The 17,409-nt window shown below is 45.3% G+C and overlaps 1 protein-coding gene across 1 annotated transcript in view; it reads left to right on the forward strand.

Moving 5' to 3' along the window:
* Positions 1-2,315: 2,315 nt before the first annotated feature.
* LOC311149470 (ER membrane protein complex subunit 1-like) overlaps positions 2,316-17,409 on the forward strand; it is a gene marked incomplete at its 3' end in the record, with an annotated part of 19,673 nt that continues 4,579 nt past the window's right edge. Inside the window, exons 1-17 of the mRNA XM_084186665.1 lie at positions 2,316-2,336; positions 2,494-2,621; positions 2,741-2,806; positions 2,987-3,080; positions 3,266-3,394; positions 3,703-3,829; positions 4,125-4,280; positions 8,419-8,592; positions 8,905-8,976; positions 9,104-9,202; positions 9,814-9,910; positions 11,603-11,719; positions 12,570-12,769; positions 15,004-15,153; positions 16,578-16,739; positions 17,005-17,124; positions 17,232-17,369. Of these exons, the coding sequence (XP_084042791.1) occupies positions 2,323-2,336; positions 2,494-2,621; positions 2,741-2,806; positions 2,987-3,080; positions 3,266-3,394; positions 3,703-3,829; positions 4,125-4,280; positions 8,419-8,592; positions 8,905-8,976; positions 9,104-9,202; positions 9,814-9,910; positions 11,603-11,719; positions 12,570-12,769; positions 15,004-15,153; positions 16,578-16,739; positions 17,005-17,124; positions 17,232-17,369 (2,043 nt within the window). The 5' untranslated portion in view covers positions 2,316-2,322. The remainder of the gene's footprint in view (positions 2,337-2,493; positions 2,622-2,740; positions 2,807-2,986; positions 3,081-3,265; positions 3,395-3,702; positions 3,830-4,124; positions 4,281-8,418; positions 8,593-8,904; positions 8,977-9,103; positions 9,203-9,813; positions 9,911-11,602; positions 11,720-12,569; positions 12,770-15,003; positions 15,154-16,577; positions 16,740-17,004; positions 17,125-17,231; positions 17,370-17,409) is intronic.

Below are 17,409 nucleotides of genomic sequence, written 5' to 3' on the forward strand. Positions count from 1 at the left end.
TCAACAGCTTCTACCCCCAAGCCATAAGACTCCTGAACAGCTAATCATGGCTACCCGGACTATTTGCACTGCCCCCCCACCCCATCCTTTTTACGCTGCTGCTACTCTGTTAAGTATTTATGCATAGTCACTTTAACTCTACCCACATGTACATATTACCTCAACTACCTCAACTAGCCGGTGCCCCCGCACATTGACTCTGCAACGGTACCCCCCTGTATATATAGCCTCCCTACTGTCACTTTATTTTACTGTATATATAGCCTCCCTACTGTCACTTTATTTGACTTCTGCTCTTTTTTTCTCAACACTTTTTTTGTTGTTGTTTTATTCTTACTTTTTTTGTTTAAAATAAATGCACTGTTGGTTAAGGGCTGTAAGTAAGCATTTCACTGTAATGTCTGCACCTGTTGTATTCGGCGCATGTGACCAATACAATTTGATTTGATTTGATGTGTGCAGAGGGTCCCCTGGTTCGAGCCCAGGTAGGGGCGAGGAGAGGGACGGAAGCAACACTGTTACATTTTGTCTCCAAAGCCCCATACACTACCCACCACTGTGACCTGTACGCTCTTGTTGGCTGGTCCTCACTACATGTTCGTCGTCAAACCCACTGGCTCCAGGCCATCTATAAATCACTGCTAGGCAAATCCCCGCCTTATCTTAGCTCATTGGTCACCATAGCAGCACCCACCCGTAGTCTGCGCTCCAGCAGGTATATCTCACTGGTCATTCCCAAAGCCAACACCTCCTTTGGCCGCCATTCCTTCCAGTTCTCTGCTGCCAATGACTGGAACGAATTGCAAAAATCTCTGAAGCTGGAGACTCTTATCTCCCTCAATAACTTTAAGCATCAGTTGTCAGAGCACCTTACCGATCACTGCACCTGTACACAGCCCATCTGAAATTAGCCCACCCAACTACCTCATCCCTATATTGTTATTTATTTTGCTCTTTTGCACCCCAGTATCTCTATTTGCACATAATCTCTTGCACATCTAGCATTCCAGTGTTAATACTATTGTAATTATTCTGCACTATAGCCTATTTATTGCCTTACCTCCATAACTTGCTACATTTGCACACACTGTATATATATTTTCTGTTGTATTTCTGACTTTATGTTTTTTTTACCCCATATGTAACTCTGTGTTGTTTTTATTGCACTACTTTGCTTTATCTTGGCCAGGTCGCAGTTGTAAATGAGAACCTGTTCTCAACTGGCTTACCTGGTTAAATAAAGGTGAAATAAAATAAAAATAAAAAATATGGTTGGATCCTACAGTCTATGGTTGGATCCTACAGTCTATGGTTGGATCCCACAGTCTATGGTTGGGTCCCACAGTCTATGGTTGGGTCCCACAGTCTATGGTTGGATCCTACAGTCTATGGTTGGATCCTACAATCTATGGTTGGATCCTACAGTCTATGGTTGGATCCTACAGTCTATGGTTGGATCCTACAGGCTCACAGATGGCAGCCAGGGCTTGTGGAAGTGAGAGCTTGATTGGAGATTCACAAGTCGAGTGTGTGTGTGTGTGTGTGTTAGTTGGTTTCAGCCCCAATAGTCCTCTCACATCACAATCCAGCTCGGTAGATGGCGGTAATGCACCATATGTGTTAGTTTACACATCGTCAAACAAAACAAAGAAGAACATCGACACGGAAGTGATTATTACATGGGTTATTAGAGACGGAAGAGGAAGCGAGACACCCCACTCCCTATTCTTTTCTGGTTACATTACAGTCAATGAAATAAGCAGACCAGACCCAGCTGCTATTGCATTGGTGTCTATGGGAGAACCACCCCGTTAAGCAGATCGGAACTGACTATTTTTTCAACGGTAAACGGCCTGAGTGAACCATCTTCATTTATCCACTATCTTCGGTCGTTATATTTCTGAGAAGCTATCTGCTAAAATGGCTAAGCTAACGTCTTTATTTGTAATCTTATTGTCTTTATTTTGCATTAGTGAAGCTGTCTTTGAAGATCAAGTTGGAAAGTTTGATTGGTATGTAGCTAGCTATCTAACGTTGAGAAAGTCCATTGATTCTGCTATGCAGCTAACGTAAGCTAATGCTATGTGCTAACCATTGACAGCGTCCGATATGGTTGATCATTAGGCGAAAAGCCAGTAGTCCTCCGGGGTCGTGTTCGTTCAATAGGTAGCCCTGTCATGTCTGCACCCGTGGCGACAGTCTCTTGTTGGAAGATATAGCTAATCACTAACGAATGTAAATGCGTTTTCGGATTGCTTCCTCTTCTTTACTGGGGTTAAGGATCCATGGGGGAAAGATACCCATTTCCCCCAGATTTGTCCCATGTGCTCCTTCAGGTGACCAGTGTATTTGCAGATATGATACTGTCCAAATGCCACAGTAACGAAGAGGATGATGTACATTGGTGATTGATTAACTAAAGTCAAAATAGCTAGCTATATTTCAACAGCAGACTGTCTGACTAAAAATATTATATATTTTTTCTATTTCCAGGAGACAGCAGTATGTGGGTAAGACACTCTTTGCCCACTTTGAGTCGAATACACAGTCATCTAAAAAGCTATTTCTCGCTACCGACAAGAATATATTTGCCTCTTTCAACTCCAGGACTGGAGATCTCTGTGAGTATTTGTAATTTTCTCTTTTACTCTGAAGTCTGTGACAAAATGTATAAAAAAATGGAGTTGAATATCATATTTATCATCCATAGAGTTCATTATTTTTCATTCCTACTTTACAGTTTGGAGACATGTGGACAAGACTGGACCAGAGGGAGCCATAGACACACTTCTGCTGCATGGACAAGGTGACTATAGCCTTTTAAACGTTTTGTTGTAGACTTGCCTAGTTTCTTGGCCTAGCCAACATAACCGTGTTGTACAGAGTCAATTATATTGGCTTTATCTAGGCCTATGTTAATTTTAAGATTCTGCCTTCCCATCTTTGACAGTGGATATTTGAATGACTGTTTTTATGTCTTCTCTAGATGCTCTGATGGTGGTTGGAGATGGTCGTCTGCTCCGTTCCTGGGACACAAACATTGGCGGGCTGAACTGGGAGGCCGTGCTGGATACTGGCAGGTGTGTGCGCGCGCATGTGGTGTGTGTGTGTGTGTGTCTCTCTCTGTGTGTTCGTGTGCAGATTACCTGTTCCCCATTAACTGCAGTTTATAGCTGAGAGACACTTTAATAGAAATGGACATCTTTGATTTTTTTAGAGATTTCGACAGATGACTAACTGCTCATAATGTCCACCTCTATCTCAGCTTCCAGGCTGCGTGTTTTGTGGCAGTACAGGACACCGTAAAGCATGTGGTGGTGCTGAAGAAAGCCGCCGTCTCTCTCCACTACCTCTCCAATGGACACCAGAAATGGGTGGAGAACCTGCCTGACAGGTAGCTACGGTAGGACCACTGGTGCTGTCTGGGACCAGACATGGGTTCAAATGGTATTTTGTTTTATTTCAAATGCTTTAGCTGCACTTGATGTCGCTTACCTGACGCAATGGAGCCAATCAAATGGAGCCAAAAGTGCAAGCCCTGCCCATCTGGCAATCCGTAAAGGCTCAATCTAATGCTCAAAGTCTCTAAAATATTTCAAATAGTATTTGAACCCAGTCTACAGCACGTAGGTAATATGCATTTCATTTCAGGACTTTGCATGTGGTAAACGGATCTAGTAAGTATTTTCTATCCCCCCACAGTGATGCAGTCCAGTACCAGGCAGTGTACTCTGGGGGAGAAGAGGAGGTCCATGTGTTGGGGGTGGTTCCTAACTCTCACCTCACTATCATAGCCTACAGCCTAGAGGATGGAGAGATCATCAAGCAGGTAACTGGACTAGAACTGTCATCAAACCTTCATTGGCAACCATTAAAATTCATAAAAGGTGTCATGAAAGGGCTCGTTTTCCAGAGGCAGATTAAGCCTAGGCCTGGATTTTAAAAACATCTCCTTTTTGAGCATGCTTTTTCAGTCTAGGAGGAAACTGAATCTGTGTCTGGGAAACCAGCCCAAAGGGTTACTCCTCCATCAGTATCTACACTGTGTCTGTTGTTTGTCTGTAGCCTGTACACATGTCCTGTCTCTAACCCACTGATTCCTGTCTGTCTGTTGTTGTCCTCAGAGGTCAGTTGAAGCCCCGTGGCTGTCCAGTGTTGAGTCCAGCTGCGTGGTGGTTGGTCGGGGGGTGCTGATGTGTGTGGACCCCGCCTCTCTCGCCCTCTACACCCTCCCTATACAGGCCGAGGAGACGTCACAGTTCAGCCAGATCCTGCTACGGGTACTGTACCGACACAACCTTTTCGTTCAGTGAGCCAGTGCTTGATGGTACCAGAGAGGTTTGAAAACTGAGAGTCATAACATGCGATTGCAGGGGTTAAAGTTCTGTCACTGCGACTGATTTCCGTCATATGTATGCACTCCAGGCCATGTTTTTTTTAACCTAAAATAATAATTTGCTCAAACATTATGCATATGACGGAAATCTGTATATATATACAGGTAAAAGTCAGTAAATTAGAATATTTTGAAAAACTTGATTTATTTCAGTAATTGCATTCAAAAGGTGTAACTTGTACATTATATTTATTCATTGCACACAGACTGATGCATTCAAATGTTTATTTCATTTAATTTTGATGATTTGAAGTGGCAACAAATGAAAATCCAAAATTCCGTGTGTCACAAAATTAGAATATTACTTAAGGCTAATACAAAAAAGGGATTTTTTAGAAATGTTGGCCAACTGAAAAGTATGAAAATGAAAAATATGAGCATGTACAATACTTGGTTGGAGCTCCTTTTGCCTCAATTACTGCATTAATGCGGCGTGGCATGGAGTCGATGAGTTTCTGGCACTGCTCAGGTGTTATGAGAGCCCAGGTTGCTCTGATAGTGGCCTTCAACTCTTCTGCGTTGTTGGGTCTGGCATTCTGCATCTTCCTTTTCACAATACCCCACAGATTTTCTATGGGGCTAAGGTCAGGGGAGTTGGCTGGCCAATTTAGAACAGAAATACCATGGTCCGTAAACCAGGCACGGGTAGATTTTGCGCTGTGTGCAGGCGCCAAGTCCTGTTGGAACCTGAAATCTCCATCTCCATAGAGCAGGTCAGCAGCAGGAAGCATGAAGTGCTCTAAAACTTGCTGGTAGACGGCTGCGTTGACCCTTGATCTCAGGAAACAGAGTGGACCGACACCAGCAGATGACATGGCACCCCAAACCATCACTGATGGTGGAAACTTTACACTAGACTTCAGGCAACGTGGATCCTGTGCCTCTCCTGTCTTCCTCCAGACTCTGGGACCTCGATTTCCAAAGGAAATGCAAAATTTGCTTTCGTCAGAAAACATGACTTTAGACCACTCAGCAGCAGTCCAGCTCTTTTTTTCCTTAGCCCAGGTGAGACGCTTTTCGCGCTGTTTCTTGGTCAACAGTGGCTTGACACGAGGTATGCGGCAGTTGAAACCCATGTCTTTCAAGCGTCTCTTGGTGGTGGATCTTGAAGCCCTGACTCCAGCAGCTGTCCACTCCTTGTGAATCTCCCCCACATTTTTGAATGGGTTTTTTTTCACAATCTTGACTAGGGCGCGGTGATCCCTATCGCTTGTACACTTTTTCTGACCACAGTTTTTCCTTCCCTTTGCCTCTCTATTAATGTGTTTGGACACAGAGCTCTGAGAACAGCCAGCCTCTTCTGCAATAACCTTTTGTGTCTTTCCCTCCTTGTGCAATGTGTCGATGGTCGCCTTTTGGACAGCTGTCAAATCTGAAGTCTTCCCCATGTTTGTGTAGGCTTCAGAACTGGACTGAGAGACCATTTAAAGCCCTTTGCAGGTGTTTTGAGTTAATCAGCTGATTATTTTGTGGCACCAGGTGTCTTCAAAATGTAACCCTTACACAATATTCTAATTTTGTGACACACGGAATTTTGGATTTTCATTTGTTGCCACTTCAAATCATCAAAATTAAATGAAATAAACATTTGAATGCATCAGTCTGTGTGCAATGAATAAATATAATGTACAAGTTACACCTTTTGAATGCAATTACTGAAATAAATCAAGTTTTTCAAAATATTCTAATTTACTGACTTTTACCTGTATATGATAATGGACCTGAATATTTTCAAATAACTGCCCCTTTTCTGGCCTGCAAATCGATTCTGACAAACAAATCGATCATAATAAAATCTGAGCGGCCCTCCGTAAAATGTAGAAATCCCAATGTGTCCCTTGAGCCAAAAAGTTTGCCCGCCGATCTTAAGTTTCAGTCATGGGATTTGTTTTTGCTTTAACCCCTGCGATTTAAAGGAGAACTCCAGTCAAAAATGATATTTTGCTATTTTTTTTTCATTAGTCCACTGTTAAAATATTCCCAAAATGTTTTGCATGTCAGCAGTCAAGTTTTCAAGATGTTGGACTTTTCAAGAAGCAAAGTGTCACTTGCCACATCATGATGATGCAAAACACATCATGATGATGCAAAACACATCATGATGATGTGGCAAGTGAATCTTTGCTTCTTGAAAGTCCAACACCTTGAAAACTTGACTGCTGACATGCAAAACATTTTGGGAATGTATCAACAGTGGACTACATCGTCAGATGGCATCACACATACGCGACACTCATCTCTCAACCGGAAAAAAAAATGGAGGGTTTGCTCATCTGCCTAACTCTAGTTCCTAATTCTGAAAATCACTCCGCTCTCAGTAGCTATGACGCACTGGCTACTACGGCAAACCATGCTCGATCAGCTGAGCAAACTTGTTTCCAGCTAGCAGCCTAGCGCAAGCTTGTTTGAAGGGCCATACGCTAGCTAGTTTGCCAGCTCGTTGATGAAGTTGTACGGCACCAACGTTATGGGACTGTTCTGAAAAAGAAATCAGCATGTATCCGACTGACAGCTGGCACTGCGTCTCGCTACTTTGGAACATTTGGCCAACGTGATGACATCAGAGAGCAGTCAGCTGTGCTGTAGAACTCGGCGCACTAGTCACAGCAGAAACGGTACCATGAAAACTCATTTGTAAAATTAGCTAGAACTTCACTACACTAGCTAGGTTGTGTATTCAGCATTGAGTGTGAACTGGCGTTGTTAGCATCCCTGCCTTTTGTTTCATATGGGTTGATTTGAGACGGGGTCAGCCAGCAAGCAGACCCTAGCTAGCTAACGTTATCGTGTTAGCAAATTTTCATGCACATTTCAATTTTTATAAATACTGATTAATCTCCCGTCTGGATTGCTGCAACTCGCTGTTGGCTGGGCTCCCTGCCTGTGCCATTAAACCCCTACAACTCATCCAGAACGCTGCAGCCCGTCTGGTGTTCAACCATCCCAAGTTCTCTCACGTCACCTTGCTCCTCCGCACACTCCACTGGCTTCCAGTTGAAGCTCGCATCTGCTACAAGACCATGGTGCTTGCCTACGGAGCTGTGAGGGGAACGGCACCTCCTTACCTTCAGGCTCTGATCAGTCCCTACACCCAAACGAGGGCATTGCGTTCTTCCACCTCTGGCCTGCTGGTCCCCCTACCTCTGCGGAAGCACAGTTCCCGCTCAGCCCAGTCAAAACTGTTCGCTGCTATGGCACCGCCAGGACAGTCACTGACCACCTTCCGGAGACACTTGAAACCCTACCTCTTTAAGGAATACCTGGAATAGTATAGCAGTAATCCTTCTACCCCACCCCCACAAAAAATTAAATAATGTCTTTAAAATTACCACAAAAAAAAAAAATATATAAAACAAATGAAAAAAAAATATATATATTTTTTTATATATATATATAAAAATAAAATGAAAATTAATAAAAAAAAAATATATATATATATATATATATAAAACAAATGAAAATTAAAAAATATATTTAACAAAATGGTAAAGTGGTTGTCCCACTGGCTATCATAAGGTGAATGCACCAATGTGTAAGTGGCTCTGGATAAGAGCGTCTGCTAAATGACTTCCATGTAATTCTACCACCATAAACCACCTTAGCTAGACGTAGAATCAGGTGGTGAAGACTTGCTCATAAATAAATCTACAGGCTTATAGTGTCTGGTCAGATTAACTCTGACTCTTTTGAGGATGAAAGGGGGTTCAGTGGACGATGTCACCTTGGTAACATTTCCGAATGTTAGAACAGCAGCAGCCAAACTTATCTTTAGCTATCCCATAACTGCAGGCGGGAGACAATGCAGTGGACTAATGGAGAAAAAAAAAATACCATTTTGTTTTTCAGTGGATTTTTCCTTTAAATCCTGTGAATACCTTGTGGATTAATTTGTCACTCTCCCGTTGATGCTATTGCTTATTGAGTGGAAATGATCTGCATTGATCTGCAAAATGAATGACCAATATCTTTTACAATTACTGTTTGCAATTACTGTTGCTTAATTTCCTACTCCCTCCCCACAGTCTCTGGATCTGGAGGTGTCCCCAGGCTTCCAGCCCGTCCTGGTGTCCAGCCAGCCCCACCCGGCCCGCTCCCCACTCTCAGAGTTCTTTCTCCAGCTAGGACCAGATCACCACATCCTGCTGCAGCTCCATGATGATGGATCCACCATCGCTCCACTCAGAGACTTCCAGCCGGTACAGATTAATTCATTCATTCATTCATTAATTTGTTTATTCAATATAGTTCAATTCAATACACTTAATTCATCACAGACAGACAATTTATTAATGTCACTGATTCCTTGTTTTTGATCCAGTTATACCATACAGTATACCATATCTGTGGAGTTTGATTACCGATTATATTTTAATTTTCCTGTACTACAAGTCTCTCTGGATAGTGCATCTGCTGTGAACAAGATTTTACCTCAAACGTTGTCGGTTGGAAGGTCAGTGAAACTGAATGAGTTCTAACGGGAGATAATACACGTTTCCATGTTTTTACAGGCGTTCTTGGTCTCATTTGCCACCACAGGGGAGAAGACCGTTGCTGCCGTCATGACTCCCAAAAACGAAACTGTGAGTCGTCATCAGGTCATCGGTCTCAGATTTTAAGTGTTGCGTCGTGCATGTGGTCCATGAAGTGTAGTTAGTTATACTGAAGTAAGTAACCCATTGGTAAGCTTCCTCTCTGTTCCTACTCCAGGCTTGTGCTATCAATCTGTTCAGCGCTGACTCTGGTCGCAGGTTGCTGGATACAACTTTAATCTTTCCCCTGGATCTTAACGGTGGGAAACCACACAAGGTCAGTGTAGCTGCAGGCGTGTGTGTCTGTATGTTTGATGAGTACGATCATGGTTAAATACAGGGTATAGAGTAGTAATCATGGGTCTGGCATGAGCCCCACCGATCCAACCCCTCGCTTACCGCTTACAGTGTGGCGCAGTGGTCTAAGGCACAGCATCGCAGTGCTAGGTGTGCCACTAGAGATCCTGGTTCGAATCCAGGCTCTGCTGTAGCCGGCCGCAACCGGGAGACCAATGGGGCGGCGCACAATTGGCCCAGCGTCGTCCAGGGTAAGGGAGGGAATGGCCGGCAGGGAGGTAGCTCAGTTGGTAGAGCATGGCGTTTGCAACGCCAGGGTTGTGGGTTCGTTTCCCACGGGGGGCCAGTATGAAAAAAAAAAAAAAAAAAGAATAATGTAAGTCGCTCTGGATAAGAGCGTCTGCTAAATGACGTAAATGTACAGAAAAGTCTATAGGAAACACTGATGGAATCTACCTATGTAGGTTTAAAAAAAAACATTTTTGGGGCAATCAATCACATGTATTTCTAAAGGCCATTTTACATGACCAGTCGTCATAAAGTGGTTTACAGTAGCCTCGGTCTGCAGTGTCTGATGTATTTCCTCCCCAGCTGTACGTCCACGCCTTCCTGAAGAAAGATGACTCTGTGGGCTACAGGGTCCTAGTGCAGACACAGGACCAGGCTCTCACCTTCATACAGCAGCCAGGTAGACACGCACGCACGCGCGCACGCACGCACGCACGCACGCACGCACGCACGCACGCACGCACGCACGCACGCACGCACGCACGCACGCACGCACGCACGCACGCACGCACGCACGCACGCACGCACGCACGCACGCACGCACGCACGCACACACACACACACACACACACACACACACACACACACACACACACACACACACACACACACACACACACACACACACACACACACACACACACACACACACACACACACACACACACACACACACACACACACACACACACACACACACACACACACACACACACACACACACACACACACACACACACACACACACACACACAGTTTGTTCTACTATCCTTGTTGGGACCAAACAATTGATTCCCATTCAAAATCCTATTTTCCCTAACATTAACCCTGAACCTAACTCCTAACCCTGATTGTAAACCTAACCCCTAAGCCTAAAATAGCCTTTTTCCTTGTGAGGACCGGCGAAATGTCCCAACTTTTCCTTGTTTTACTATCCTTGTGAGGACTTCTGTTCCCCACAAGGACAGTAAAAACACACACACACACACACACACACACTAGGGATTTTTCTGCCATTGTAATCTTTGGGTGTTTTTTTTTTGTGTCGCCTATGTCCAAGTGGTGTAAAAGTTTTAAAACATTGGGATGGAAAAACGCTTTCAGTGTAAACTTAAACGACTAAAATCAGATATAAAATATGTAGAAAAGATAATGGACCTATATATTTTTTAATAATATCATCTTTGAGAGTTAGACAGTCGGGGATAATTGAAAATTCCAAAAACAATGCATTTATTTGTATTCATTTTGTTATCATGTTTGTGCAAAAGAACACAGCATTATCCACGGCAGAATGCAGAGGATATTAGTAAACTAACTTTAAAACTACAACATTTTCTCTCAGCTGCATGGAAAAATGTGTAGAATTGCAGGAAATTAGCTTTAAAACGGCAAAATAAAATCTCAGCTCCATTGAGAAATTTGTAAAATTGCAAGAAATGGGCTTAAAAATGAAAATAATTCTAAACAGCGCCAAGATGGGGGGCCTGTAAAATGTTCTCTACGGTGTAGCCGCGACGACGGCCGGCCAACCGCTCTTATTGCCACGCCCCCCTTTTTGATCCAGAAAAAAACCTGAACACACACACACACACACACACACACACTGGAACACACACACACACACTGGAACACACACACACACACACACACACACACTGGAACACACACACACACACACACACACACACTGGAACACACACACACACTGGAACACACACACACTGGAACACACACACACTGGAACACACACACACACACACTGGAACACACACACACACACACACACACTGGAACACACACACACACACACACACACACACACACACTGGAACACACACACACTGGAACACACACACGAACACACACACACACTGGAACACACACACACACACACACTGTTTTAAATGTATGTAAATTGTAAAGTATTTTCGTATGTAATGTATTTTTCGTTATGTGTCAGACCCCAGGAAGACTAGCTTTCGCCATTGACTAACGGGGATCCTAATAAAAATCATATCACACACACACACACACACACACACACACACACACACTAGACGAGGCTTCTAACCATCACCTGTGATCCCAGGGCGTGTGGTGTGGACCAGAGAGGAGGCCCTAGCTGACGTTGTTACCATGGAGATGGTAGACCTGCCACTCACTGGGACCCAGGCGGAGCTGGAGGGGGAGTTTGGCAAGAAAGCTGGTAAAGAACATCAAAGATCAGAGCCTGGCTAACGTTATTCATGTTATGATTTTAAAAACACACATAGCAAAGAAAACGTACATAAATAAAATAATTGAGGATGATACAAAAAAAGTATTTCTCTAAAACAATGCGATATATGTATTTTTTGTTAATTAAAAAAAAACGTAATGTATTTTACTTTTAATCTTTTTTTGGCTTTGTATAAGTATTTTTGATGGCCTATGTGTGTTACCCCCTGACCGTATAATGTTATTTGACCCTGTCTAAGTTAAGTCCTCTATGTATTTGCTATCTGCAATTGGCTTAAGTCTCGCTCTATCTCTTTGGTTTTCTAATTGCTGCGCTTGGATCCAGCCATTCAAGGTAACGCTATGAGCCTTCCCTCCTTTCCGTTCGCTTGTGTTGTTCTGTGTTGAAGAGGTCTATTTTGAAAGATCGGTAGCGAAGTGCTCTCTTAAAGTTTCTGCTTTGTTTGTTGTATTCTTGTAATCTGTCATTAGTTTGTAGATCCTTGTAGATCATCAGTGTTTACCTCATGGGTATTTAGTGTCCCCGTAGAAAGAATCCATTGACGTCCAAATAAACTTGCGGGAAACGTATTGCGGTCCAGCCCTCTATCATGACCACATCACTCTCGAACAATAATGGTTTTGAATCTAAGGAAATAAGATGTGACTGAAACTGTAGATAATAATGTGTGTCTGTCTGTCTGTCCGTGTCTCTCCGTCCCCAGACGGGTTGTTCCCCATGGTGCTGAAGCGTCTGTCTGTCCGTGTCTCTCCCTCCCCAGACGGGTTGTTCCCCATGGTACTGAAGCGTCTGTCTGTCCGTGTCTCTCCCTCCCCAGACGGGTTGTTCCCCATGGTGCTGAAGCGTCTGTCATCCCAGGTGATTCTGCTCCAGGTGTGGCTGGCCCACCTGTGGAAGATGTTCTACGAAGCCCGTAAACCCCGCAGCCAGGTCAAGAACGAGGTCACCATAGAAACGCTGTCCAGGGATGAGTTCAACCTGCAGAAGATGATGGTCATGGTCACCGCCTCGGGGAAGGTGAGAGGAGAGGAGGGGAGGGGTGGTATGTGTGTTTTATAGATGGCAGAAGGTGTTCATCATGGTCACCGCCTCGGGGAAGGTGAGAAACTACCTGCTTAAAAACATGCAAAGGTTAGAAAAAGAATAAATGAAAAGTGAACTGCTGCTAGAGATCTACTCTCTGATGACCTCAGCACCAACATTGGTAGAGATCTACTCTCTGATGACCTCAGCACCAACATTGGTAGAGATCTACTCTCTGATGACCTCGGCACCAACATTAGTAGAGATCTACTCTCTGATGACCTCAGCACCAGCATTGGTAGAGAGAGGTTCTACTGTCTGATGACCTCATCACCAACATTGGTAGAGATCTACTCTCTGATGACCTCAGCACCAACATTGGTAGAGATCTACTCTCTGATGACCTCAGCACCAACATTGGTAGAGATCTACTCTGATGACCTCAGCACCAACATTGGTAGAGATCTACTCTGATGACCTCAGCACCAACATTGGTAGAGATCTACTCTCTGATGACCTCAGCACCAACATTGGTAGAGATCTACTCTGATGACCTCAGCACCAACATTGGTAGAGATCTACTGTCTGATGACCTCAGCACCAACATTGGTAGAGATCTACTCTCTGATGACCTCATCACCAACATTGGTAGAGATCTACTCTCTGATGACCTCATCACCAACATTGGTAGAGATCTACTGTCTGATGACCTCAGCACCAACATTGGTAGAGATCTACTCTCTGATGACCTCAGCACCAACATTGGTAGAGATCTACTCTGATGACCTCATCACCAACATTGGTAGAGATCTACTCTCTGACCTCAGCACCAACATTGGTAGAGATCTACTCTCTGATGACCTCAGCACCAACATTGGTTGAGATCTACTCTCTGATGACCTCATCACCAACATTGGTAGAGATCTACTCTCTGATGACCTCAGCACCAACATTGGTAGAGATCTACTCTCTGATGACCTCAGCACCAACATTGGTAGAGATCTACTCTCTGATGACCTCATCAGCAACATTGGTAGAGATCTACTCTCTGAAGACCTCAGCACCAACATTGGTAGAGAGAGGTTCTACTGTCTGATGACCTCATCACCAACATTGGTAGAGATCTACTCTGATGACCTCAGCACCAACATTGGTAGAGATCTACTCTCTGATGACCTCAGCACCAACATTGGTAGAGATCTACTCTCTGATGACCTCAGGACCAACATTGGTAGAGATCTACTCTCTGATGACCTTGGCACCAACATTGGTTGAGATCTACTCTCTGATGACCTCAGCACCAACATTGGTAGAGATCTACTCTCTGATGACCTCAGGACCAACATTGGTAGAGAGAGGTTCTACTGTCTGTTGACCTCAGCACCAACATTGGTAGAGATCTGCTGTCTGTTGACCTCAGCACCAACATTGGTAGAGGGAGGTTCTACTGTCTGTTGACCTCAGCACCAACATTGGTAGAGAGAGGTTCTACTGTCTGTTGACCTCAGCACCAACATTGGTAGAGGGAGGTTCTACTGTCTGTTGACCTCAGCACCAACATTGGTAGAGGGAGGTTCTGCTGTCTGTTGACCTCATCACCAACATTGGTAGAGATCTGCTGTGTGTTGACCTCAGCACCAACATTGGTAGAGGGAGGTTCTGCTGTCTGTTGACCTCAGCACCAACATTGGTAGAGGGAGGTTCTGCTGTCTGTTGACCTCAGCACCAACATTGGTAGAGGGAGGTTCTACTGTCTGTTGACCTCAGCACCAACATTGGTAGAAATCTGCTGTCTGTTGACCTCAGCACCAACATTGGTAGAAATCTGCTGTCTGTTGACCTCAGCACCAACATTGGTAGAGGGAGGTTCTACTGTCTGTTGACCTCAGCACCAACATTGGTAGAGGGAGGTTCTGCTGTCTGTTGACCTCATCACCAACATTGGTAGAGATCTGCTGTGTGTTGACCTCAGCACCAACATTGGTAGCACATTACTGTCGTCCTAGTGAGGCTCATATGCAGGATGTTATGTTACTTCAGCTCTATAAATTGCTCTGAATGTGTTGCGGTTTTTGTGCAATCGATTAATGAATGATTGTTGAATGTTGTTTGGAATGATGTTAGGCTTCCACAGTGTATTTGTTCTTGTCCATAAATAAGTATTGCCGTACTTTATAGTACACTGTATTTAGCTGAAGGAATAATATTTTATCTCTCTTTGGTTCCAGCTCTTTGGGATCGACAGCAAGTCGGGCAGCATTCTGTGGAAGCACTATCTGGAGAATGTCCAGCCCAACGCAGCCTTCAAACTGATAGTCCAGAGGACCACTGCTCACTTCCCCCATCCCCCACAGTGCACTCTGCTCATTAAGGATAAGGTAGGAACAACACCATGGACCGTGTTGCAAAATAGTCCTTACTACACCATTTTGTGGATGTTTTTTATTTTATGTGAGCGCTCTGGTGATTTTAAGATTGCCAAATTATTTACATTTCTTCTTGAACGTGAAAAAGACATCGGGGGCCGCAGTTATCAAGGATCTCAGTAGGAATGAATACCTACGTGTTTACGTACTGTAACTAGGCAGGGCAGCCCCTACTTCTCTATTTTTGTAAACATTTCTGCCATCTCTGTGTCTGTTTTTCCCCCAGGACACTGGCCTGATCTCTGTGTCTGTTTTTCCCCCAGGACACTGGCCTGATCTCTGTGTCTGTTTTCCCCCCAGGACACTGGCCTGATCTCTGTGTCTGTTTTCCCCCCAGGACACTGGCCTGATCTCTGTGTCTGTTTTCCCCCCAGGACACTGGCCTGATCTCTGTGTCTGTTTTCCCCCCAGGACACTGGCCTGATCTCTGTGTCTGTTTTTCCCCCAGGACACTGGCCTGATCTCTGTGTCTGTTTTTCCCCCAGGACACTGGCCTGATCTCTGTGTCTGTTTTTCCCCCCAGGACACTGGCCTGATCTCTGTGTCTGTTTTCCCCCCAGGACACTGGCCTGATCTCTGTGTCTGTTTTTCCCCCAGGACACTGGCCTGATCTCTGTGTCTGTTTTTCCCCCAGGACACTGGCCTGATCTCTGTGTCTGTTTTTCCCCCAGGACACTGGCCTGATCTCTGTGTCTGTTTTCCCCCCAGGACACTGGCCTGATCTCTGTGTCTGTTTTCCCCCCAGGACACTGGCCTGATCTCTGTGTCTGTTTTCCCCCCAGGACACTGGCCTGATCTCTGTGTCTGTTTTTCCCCCAGGACACTGGCCTGATCTCTGTGTCTGTTTTTCCCCCAGGACACTGGCCTGATCTCTGTGTCTGTTTTTCCCCCCAGGACACTGGCCTGATCTCTGTGTCTGTTTTTCCCCCAGGACACTGGCCTGATCTCTGTGTCTGTTTTTCCCCCAGGACACTGGCCTGATCTCTGTGTCTGTTTTCCCCCCAGGACACTGGCCTGATCTCTGTGTCTGTTTTCCCCCCAGGACACTGGCCTGATCTCTGTGTCTGTTTTCCCCCCAGGACACTGGCCTGATCTCTGTGTCTGTTTTTCCCCCAGGACACTGGCCTGATCTCTGTGTCTGTTTTTCCCCCAGGACACTGGCCTGATCTCTGTGTCTGTTTTCCCCCCAGGACACTGGCCTGATCTCTGTGTCTGTTTTTCCCCCAGGACACTGGCCTGATCTCTGTGTCTGTTTTTCCCCCAGGACACTGGCCTGATCTCTGTGTCTGTTTTTCCCCCAGGACACTGGCCTGATCTCTGTGTCTGTTTTTCCCCCCAGGACACTGGCCTGATCTCTGTGTCTGTTTTTCCCCCAGGACACAGGCCTGGCCACCCTGCATGTGTTCAACCCCATCTTTGGCAGGAAGAGCCATATAGCCCTGCCTGCCCTGCCCCGCCCCATCCTCCAGTCGTTACTATTACCCGTTATAGACCAGGACTACGCCAAGGTCCTGCTGCTGATCGATGACCAATACAAGGTAGGACTGCATCTGTCTGATTAAGGCCTTGTGGGATGAAACGTCAATGGGTTGTAACTAAAGGGAAATAAAGATTCTGCTGCATTGTGGGAACGATTTGCACCTATCTTTTGTAATGTACCTGGTATTGTTGACTACCTTTTTAATGCATGTCCTCCCTCCCTACCTCCCTCCCCTCCCTCCCTCCCCTACCTCCCTCCCCTCCCTCCCTCCCTCCCCTCCCTCCCTCCCCTCCCTCCCTCCCTCCCTCCCTCCCTCCCTCCAGGTGACAGCCTTCCCCTCCACTAAGAACGTCCTACAGCAGCTTCAGGAGATGACCTCCTCCATCTTCTTCTACCTGGTCCACTCAGAGCAGGGAACCTTGTCTGGATTCAGGCTGCGCAAGGTGACTTTAACACTGTGTGTGTGTGTGTGTGCGTGCACGCGCATGTGACATTCATTTATGTGTGCGTTTGCATGGATGAGACATTGAGTGTGTGTGTGTTCCTCCAGGACCTGTCCACAGAGCTGATCTGGGAGGTGGTTCTACCTATTGAGGTCCAGAAGATAGTAGCGGTCAAAGGGAAGAGACCCAACGAGCATGTCCACTCTCAGGGCAGAGTGATGGGGGACCGCAGTGTTCTCTACAAGGTAAAGACCGCTCTAGGTAGGAGTACGACAGACTACAGGG

The sequence above is a fragment of the Coregonus lavaretus genome (assembly GCF_964263955.1).
Source record: "Coregonus lavaretus genome assembly, chromosome: 22".
NCBI classification, from domain to species: Eukaryota; Metazoa; Chordata; class Actinopteri; order Salmoniformes; family Salmonidae; genus Coregonus; species Coregonus lavaretus.